General features: G+C 43.4%; 1 protein-coding gene across 1 annotated transcript in view; it reads left to right on the top strand.

The window, feature by feature from the left end:
• LOC118323746 (gap junction gamma-1 protein) overlaps nucleotides 1-5,834 on the top strand; it is a 10,054-nt gene extending 4,220 nt beyond the window's left edge. The window contains exon 2 of the mRNA XM_035655808.1: nucleotides 3,148-5,834. Within this exon, the coding sequence (XP_035511701.1) occupies nucleotides 3,202-4,662 (1,461 nt within the window). The 5' untranslated portion in view covers nucleotides 3,148-3,201 and the 3' untranslated portion in view covers nucleotides 4,663-5,834. The remainder of the gene's footprint in view (nucleotides 1-3,147) is intronic.
• Nucleotides 5,835-9,106: the final 3,272 nt, after the last annotated feature.

Below are 9,106 nucleotides of genomic sequence, written 5' to 3'. Positions count from 1 at the left end.
TCCCAAGCCCGGGGGCCCCCTCCAGCTGGAGCGCTGTGTCCACATCATGAGTCACTGCTGTGAATAAGGAGCACCTCAGCTAACCCTGGTGCCGTGTTCCTCATCATCATGGTACGTTTTTGTAGAAGGACACCGTTGCTCTGCTCTGCATGCTTTTTGAGGCTGTTGCACATGTGTGAGTCTGTCTATGGGCTATATCTGGACGTGAGTCTCTGTGGATCCCAAGGAATAAAAGCCAGTGACTGAGGGGATCCCTCTAGTGACGCTAACTGTATCTCTAAGTGTCTGTTTGATTCTGGGCGTGAGGTCGTGATGTGGAGAGTTCGCCCCTTAGGAACTGATCTTGTTGACCTTTGACCTTGTACTGTTCTGGTAGGGCTATGAGCAATGTCACAGGCTCAGATGTATCAGAGAGTATGATAGTTTGATGACCTGTGATTACACAGTCGTGACCTTTTGGGCTGATGGCTATAGAGCCATTGATCCTGAAAGTTATTCTCTTTCAACACTCATTAGTAGCGTCCTATTATAAAAAATCACGGTGGGATTACACTGAAGGGAGATTTATTTCCTTTCCTGACTTCAGCAACATGGTGTGCTTTTTGATGTTTTCACGTGGGACTTGATTTCCACCAATTTGCTGTTCATCGTTTATTTCAGAGTAACAGACAGAAAGCCTGCCTGCTGTGTCTGTACGGTGCAATTCGGGGGGCTGACTCACCCCAGTAACTTAATGCACAGAGTCAGCTTCTTACCCCTAACTGCCCCACTAGCTCCTGCAGACATAAATTGGATGAGAAAGCAAAATGCCAGGTTATATGTGGCTAAGATAGCAGAGGAGTATTAAGCCGAGGTAGCCGTGCGCCTGGGCTGGAGCGACCCTTGTGGTCAGGTGGGAGTGTGACAGTTCCTGGTGCACAATCTACCTAAGAACTCTACAAAGTTAATACAAGGCTTAATCAAAGGACACACTGAATTTCCTTAAGGACTGTTTTCAGCTGGGTCTCCAGTGTCTTCGGTGCCTAGCGAACACACAGAGCTTCTAAATTCTAAGATCCAATGGTTTTGTGAATTTTGAGGAAATGTGTAAGTAAGTATGTAAGTATGCACAAGACATCTAAAATTTAATTTAAGCCAGTGGTGCGGCCTCAAAAACATGAAAACATGGTGTTTTAGAGTTGGAACATATAGACAGAACATGCAGAAAACTATATGTTAAGAATTATAGTTTGCCTTTAATATGAATACAGCCAGAGTAGATTCAGAAGAATTAGTAGAATTTAAAAACAGTAAAGTTAAAAGATTGCAATGTTTATATGAGGAAAATGTAACAGTGCAGGCAATATATAACCAAACACACTTATTACTCATGTTATTGTTATGTACAAAATTCCTAATCTACTCCCAAATTAAACAAACCAGAATAGATATAACAATTTATTTGATATAAAAATGTCAATACAAAAAATACTGTATGACAAATTACAAATAATCCATAAAGTCTGATAAATTACCTCTTAAATTGCAGTTTAAATAAAAATAACACCGAAAAAACAAATGCAGTAGAAAAAAAACATACATTTCAAAAAACATTAAACAACAGAATAGAGTGATATTAAATCAGAGCAGAATCAAAGCAGAACAGTAAGTTGTAGTAAGTTAATATGGATATTATTATCGGAAGGAAAACCGTGCAGCACAGTTAGTTATGTAAATAAATACAATGATGTAATGCAGGAAAAGAGAGACAGAGCCCGATCATGGAAGGACACCGTTATGACTCTGTTTGCTTGTGGCAACCTTTCACTCAGCTCTGGCCATTTGCTGCTTACTCATACATGTCGGTCACAGACACTCACAGTTAACACTCTCACATGGACTTTTCTGCTTGGTCTGATTGCAGGATTGAACGCAGCTCAGCCTTCTTAGTGCATGTCGGTAATATGCGTACTGGAGAGTGCATGTACACACAAAAAATTCCTGACATCCACCTCCTGCGTCCCAGTCATGTCCTTATATGGTCAAAGTGATCAATATGACACATGTTTCATCGCAAGCCTCCTTCACAACATTCCCGCCCTCTCTGCTCCTACTGGAGACACAAAGCAGAGGGCTGGGAGCTCCTTCTCATCTCCTCCGGTGAAATTTTCCCTCTCACTGCAGCTCCCTCCGACTAAGCTCTCAACCTGCTTGGTAAGGATATCGTCCCTGGAAGCCCTTTAAACCCCAAACTAAGCTAGTATTCATGGTTGGATTTTCCTCTCAGTCTAGCTGACAATAAGCCTTGCACCATTGCAGCTTCATAAGGGGAAAAGTTCTGTGGAGGTGTCACACTTATCCCCCAAAGCCGCCCTGAGGGACAGCAGTGTTTGGGTTCAGCTCCACTGCCCGAGCTAATGTGGGTCTGCTGTCTGACTCCCCGCTCCAACGGTTTGTGCCCGGCCACCTGCTGATTCTGCTGGTTTGGATTGACTGCCTGGAGCACAAACCTAACCTACATAGGCAACATGTCCCTCTTCCTAAACTGTGCCCAGACACACACACACACATACAGACATGCACATAAGAACAGCACAATGCCATTTACCTCTCAACCAGAACAAACCAGTCAAGTTAATACAATCCCGAAAACTGCACCTCACACAGAAGAAGGCTCGCTAAGAGGATTTATTTCTTCAAAAAGAGATAGGCTGTTAAATAAAGTGTGTGTATTTGATGATAGCAAATTCCCTATTTGGATTATTTCGCCTCCTTCTCCGTGCTGCTTGATGGTATTTTTTAATACCGATATCCTCTTTCCACCCTGTTTGGTCTTCTAATTCCCTAAAAAGCCCGAACTTGACAGCAGGCTCACTGTGGCACTGAGCTCCTAATTCAGTGTGTGTGTGTTTGTGCTGCAAGAAGCAACAGATCAAATTAAAGATATATTGATTGCCTGAGCGCAGAGAGGAACACTTATTTTAATTAAAGCAATTATTATGTCACCCCTTTTCACATTTTGTCACTGAACTTGCAGAACTAATACTGTTTCCTCAGGGACTGAAGTCTTACTAGAAAAATCTGCACGAATCTTACTACTTTGCATTAATGGTGTCTTTCTTTTTCTCCCTCTTATCTCCCTCTTTCTTCCTCCCTTACTTACTCCAGAGTCTGTGAAAAGGTGAGAGAGGGACACTGTCTGCCCCACTGTCCAGCGACACCATGAGCTGGAGCTTCCTCACGCGGCTGCTGGAGGAGATCCACAACCACTCCACCTTCGTGGGGAAGCTGTGGCTCACCGTGCTCATCGTCTTCCGCATCGTTCTCACTGCCGTTGGGGGAGAGTCCATCTACTACGACGAACAGAGCAAGTTTGTCTGCAACTCGGGCCAGCCGGGCTGCGAGAATGTCTGCTATGACGCCTTTGCCCCTCTTTCTCACGTCCGCTTCTGGGTCTTCCAGATTATCTTGGTGGCAATGCCTTCTCTCATGTACATGGGCTATGCTGTGAACAAGATTGCACGATTAGATGAAGCCAAAGGAGGAGGTGGTTCTGCTGCAGTCAGAACAGGAGGAGGGGGCTACACACACAGGAAGCCCAGGAAAATCTGCTTTGGAGCACGGCAGCACCGGGGCATCGAGGAGACCGAGGAGGACCAGGAGGATGATCCCATGATCTATGAGGTGCCAGAAATCGAGCCCCCAAAAAGGCCGCGGGATCCACTGCAACCCACACCCAGACCGAAAGTCCGGCATGACGGGCGCAAACGTATCCAAGATGAGGGACTGATGCGGGTCTATGTTTTGCAGCTGGTGACTCGTACAGTGCTAGAAGCAGGCTTCCTTGCAGGCCAGTATTTGCTGTATGGGTTCCGTGTGACGCCCGTGTTTGTGTGCTCGGGGAAACCTTGTCCCCACAGTGTTGACTGCTTTGTGTCCCGGCCTACAGAGAAGACCATCTTCCTGCGCATCATGTACGGTGTCACTGTCCTTTGTCTCACGCTTAATGTTTGGGAGATGCTCCACTTGGGGATTGGCTCCATCTGTGACATTCTTCGGCGTCGGCGCTGCCCACCTCAGGAGGACGAGTACCAGTTGGGCTTGCTGGGCACCAACGGGGGTGTGGAGGGTTCAGTAGGGGGGCCAGGGCCTGAGGCAGGTTCTGAGGGAGGGGTAGGTGGAGATGGAGCGGCTGATTATGTGGGTTACCCCTTTTCGTGGAATACCCCATCGGCTCCACCTGGCTACAACATTGTGGTAAAGCCAGAGCAGATGCCCTACACGGACCTTAGCAACGCCAAGATGGCATGCAAGCAGAATCGGGCAAATATTGCTCAAGAGGAGCAGCAGCAATTTGGTAGCAATGAGGATAACTTCCCCACTGGAGGGGAGGCCCGTGTGGCTTTGAACAAAGACATGATCCAGCAAGCTCATGAGCAGCTGGAGGCGGCCATCCAGGCCTACAGTCAGCAGCACCGGGCAGAGGAGCAGCTTGGTGACAACCAGGACGACAAGCCCCAAAGTAACATCATCCAGGCCCAACCGCAGCCACAGCCTCAGCCTCAGCCTCAGAAAGAGCGCAAGCATAGATTCAAGCACGGGAAAGGAGGCAGCAGTGGAGGAGGCAGCAGCAGCAACAGCAGCAGCAAATCAGGAGAGGGCAAGCCCTCTGTATGGATTTAATCCCAAAACAGTGACATGTATTGAAACCATGTATATATTAGAGACTGGATGACGAGCTGCTGCAATCTTCCTTGGATATTTAAACACCACTGTGCCTTAAAGAATCCTGCAAGCTGGAGAAGATGTGTATTTGTGTACTAAGGTGTGTAAAACACGTGATGTTGCAGCTGACGATTTGTGTTGTCTGGGCTATCACTGTCTAGCTTGAAACATCACACAAACACAAACTGTAATAGGCTACAGTCTGTCGTTTACATGTCTCGTTCTTCTCAAGTCCTAAAGCAGATTTTGACCTCTGATGTCTTCCCGTTCATCCTTTCTTAGGGATTTGAACTTTGGAAAATTACTGAATGATAATGAGTTCTGTTGCAAATCAGATTGATCCCAGATTTGGCTTAGCTCATTTTCGGGCTGCTCCTCTGCAAAGACACTGTCTCCAATATAACATTGGCACCCTAATTCTTGGGCCAAATTACAATGACATCAAAATGAAGTATCATCATAACACAAAGGCAAAGGGATGCCGTATCATCACTATGCCTTGGCAAGCTAAAGCTACGACTTCGTACTATAATGATGTTACCACGGCACGTCATTACAACATAAATGCAATAAAATGAAACGTAATTCAGTGGCGGCGCCTAAAACAGTGACTTTATGATGTGATGCAGTGAGAACATCCCCTTCCTGAAGGCTGTGTCCTGTCAGTCATGTTCTGTCTGCTTTCTCTCCAGCGTCACAGTGTCATGTTGCTGTGACTTTGCAATTGACAGTGTGTTTGTATATGTTTCATGTGTTCTCTTTTTTTCATGTGTGCTACACCGGCTGCTGCTCAGAAACCAATGAGTACAGCAGGTGGCTTTTTATCCATCTCAACTTTCCTGAGACAAAATGTTCTTTATAACAAGGTGCATAAACAATCCAGTTTTTATACCTTACTCTTCAGCTTCTCAGTTTCTCTCTCTGTCTCTTCATGGCTATTGAGCAAGGCTGCTCCGCACTCCACTGGTGGTCCATCTGCCTTGTAGTTGACTGCCCCCTGGTGGTATCTTCTACAGGCCTTTCTGTATTGGAGAGTAGATACCAGTTGCCAATGCTACCTGCATCCAGCAACACCTTAACCAGATGTAGTGTTCCTTTTCTATTGACAAGCCTTGTGTTAGTTGAGTCTTCCCTACACGTTCTGTGTTAGATGCACAAGGCTGCAATATCACCACGTTGTAATGGAAAAGGTTTAAAGCCATTATTATAATATAGTGAGACCAAACACTGTTTGTGTGTCAGTGCCAAGATCTTATGCTAGGCTGCTATGAAGCCTGGTTGTTTGTAGCTTTGGAATACTGTGGCCATGCTACTCCAGTTGTGGAAAAATGCCTACATGAGACCAACCCTTTTGTAAAAGCCACTTGTTTTTTTGTATTACAGTATGTACGTATTGCTTTTTGGAATGGGATTTAAAATAGCAAACTCGAAAACTGAGTCAATTTTTATTTTCGAGCCAGTGTTTTATATGAAAACACTCTTTTTTCAATAATGTTTTTTGTAAAATAAAGTAAAAGAAAGCAAGGTCTTTTAAAAATGAAACAGCTGTATGGATATTTATGGTTATTGTGTTTTAAATTGCCTTCCAATTGTAAAAAATGTGAAATATGACATAGTATATTTTTATAAAATGTCGGCTACAGTGACTTAATGACGTAAAGAAAAAAAGCCAGACTTTTCCTTGTATGTTACAGTATCAGTATTTAATGTATGTGGCAACCCTCTGGGCTGTGTTTTAATAAACTGTGTTGCTCCTTTTTCAACATTATTCTGAGATCTGCTGAACAGCTGTATGGACACAAACTGACCAATAGAATCATTTGTGGGGAAAGGACATAACAAGTGCCAAATTATTCAAACCATTATAAACTTTGCCCCGCAGTAGCTTCCCAAACAATCATTTATTGGAGAGGGAGCTAATCTGAAGAGCTTGAAGATTATGTTCTTAATATAATGAATCTCAACCTGAAAGACGTTTCCCAGAAAACAATGAACTAACTGAACAAACCATCAACCACGTGAAGTTGTGAGGCTTGACACTGTGTACAATACAACAGGGTTATGAAGTAGAAAGAGTCTTTCTGATTTGTGTGTTCACCATCGGGCTCCACAAGCCTGTTCAACAAGCCAGCCAGCCAGCAAGCAGACAGTCATAAATCTCCAGAAGTACTCCAGTCAGTCGCTCACCAGAGCAGTGATTGACACTGGCTCCACTCATGCTGCTCTGTTGCCAATAAGCCACAGGTGATTTAGATTTTCCCAGTTAGTGTCAGTCGCTTCCCTTGAAGGCCAATCAGCCCTCATCAAATTCTCCCCCAGTGAGCAAAGTTTCTCAACTAAAGTATTAACTGCTGTATTTTGAAGAGAAGGAAACAAGCTGAATTATAAATGGATAACAGGCAGCTGGTGATGCTTTGCAGTTAGAGCCAGCTGGGGCCACTAGAGGGCGACTTCCTGTCAAAGGAGGGAGCACTTCAGAGAGTGAGGAAGGGGCGTTTTGAGGACGTGCCATGGGGGTACTCAAAGACCCCATCTGCTCAGAGTCTGCATGACTGGAAGCTTGGCCTTACATCTCCAAAACTATTCTAGGTTATGGCTCAGACGTGTCTGTTTTCAGGGAAAAGTAAGGAATTCGGGCAGCTATCCAGGTCAAAAGAATTACCCTGTGGTGCAGTTATGCTCTTGTGTGGCCCTGTTTTTTTTTGTCTACTGAGTGGCTGAGAAAGAAAGGTAGAAACTAAGTGTGCTCACTGGACAGAAATGGCTTTTACAACTACTTTTTTGTAGGGTTTACTCCCCTCTGCATATTGTCGCTGTCTTGTGAAAACCATGGGTTTCAAAATGTCTTTTCTAAAATGTCAAGTAAAAGCAGGGTCCCAATTAGATGCAGGTCCCCTTTCTTAGCCTGGTGTGGCTATACATGTTTTGAGAAATAAACGGTCTCAATTAGACGCCTGGTCTGAATTTTATAGAAGTTCTTAGCTGCTTAGATCGCCTAAACAAATATAAATGTTTAAACTTTTGTTGCTCGATCAGTTGGATTCTCCACAATTCATTCAGTTCCTTTTACTGAAATCATGAGCACCAGAGTATCAAGTAATCAAATGAATGATTTGTAATTGATGTTATTCGATAGCTTAGGTTTTATATAAGTAATATTCACACTGGTTTAAATGAACAATTAAATAGTATTTGCCATATTTGCTGAGCAAGAGTTTTGTGCAAAAGGAATTAAAGATGCCTGTTCCAAATGTAGGCAGGTTGAGTTCAGTGATTGAAGCAAAAAAAATGCCATTAATTCATGTTTTACAGTAATTCTGTGTGATTCTTTAAGGATTTACAGATAAAACATGCTAATAAAAGCAGCACTGAAAGTATGCAGGAATTCAACAACAAGAACAAAAAAATACATGACATAAAATCACCTAAATTTGAGTTTCAATTGACAGTGACAATATGCTTTGAGCACTGATACATCTTAAGGTGGAGACACACTTTGGAACTGAAAACCATTTGATCCTTTACTAGCAACTGAGAAAGTTATTCTTCAAAACTGCAGGTGTGATGCTGTTGTTCACAGCTACAGCAGGTTTGGTGTCATCGTTTATTAGGTTAACTGGGTTGGAACAATGCTCACATGGACAGTTACTCCTTTGTGATTTATCCCTGTACTGTACACTAACACAGACAGAGAATTAAAACCGGTTGTATCAGATGAAGTCTTTTGTGGGTTTATTCATCAGGGATACCACAATGTCCACCCTCAGCATCTGTCTGTCTGTATTTAAAACAATGTCTGTGTTCAGAAGAAAGGCTGTAGTGAGGCCTTGTTGTTTCCCTACATGTTTCTTATAGTCACCCATGTGGGACGTGACAATAAAACCAGTGGTATTACCAATACAAACCCCAATTAATACATGCATTTGTGTGTTTGTGTGTTTTTCTATGCCTTTTTGTAAAATGTACATTTCTTTGAGTGCCATTCTGGTATCCCCCCGGCAAAGATTTGTTTTCATATTCTTTGATGAATTCATTTGATTTGCATGTAAAAAGACCTATTTTCCTACAAAAATAAATCAGAAAATGCATATTGACTAAAGTCTCTGCATCTTTTGTTTGGGCTCCGTAAGAAGAAGAAAAAACTCAAAAAACATGAGGAAAAAAAAAGCTTCCCACTCTTGAAACGTTGAGTATTGTCCTATTCTTGTTGTCAGTATGACATATGTGTCTGATTTTGATTAGTGGAGAATAGGGGGGTCTCTGCAGTCCTATCAGGAGAATTACAGTCACACAGGCTGATGTTGTGTCACTGGCAGGAACAACACAGGAGACCGAAGAGATGTCACTTCAGCTCATGTCAGCTGTGTCATTTTGTTTGTCACTTTGGCAGTTCATTCGGTGA

This window comes from Morone saxatilis, unplaced genomic scaffold (assembly GCF_004916995.1).
Source record: "Morone saxatilis isolate NCDOM2014 unplaced genomic scaffold, NCSU_SB_2.0 Contig14, whole genome shotgun sequence".
NCBI lineage: Eukaryota > Metazoa > Chordata > Actinopteri > Moronidae > Morone > Morone saxatilis.
Note: the sequence above shows the minus strand (reverse complement) of the source record. Positions and strands in the feature narration are given on the sequence as shown.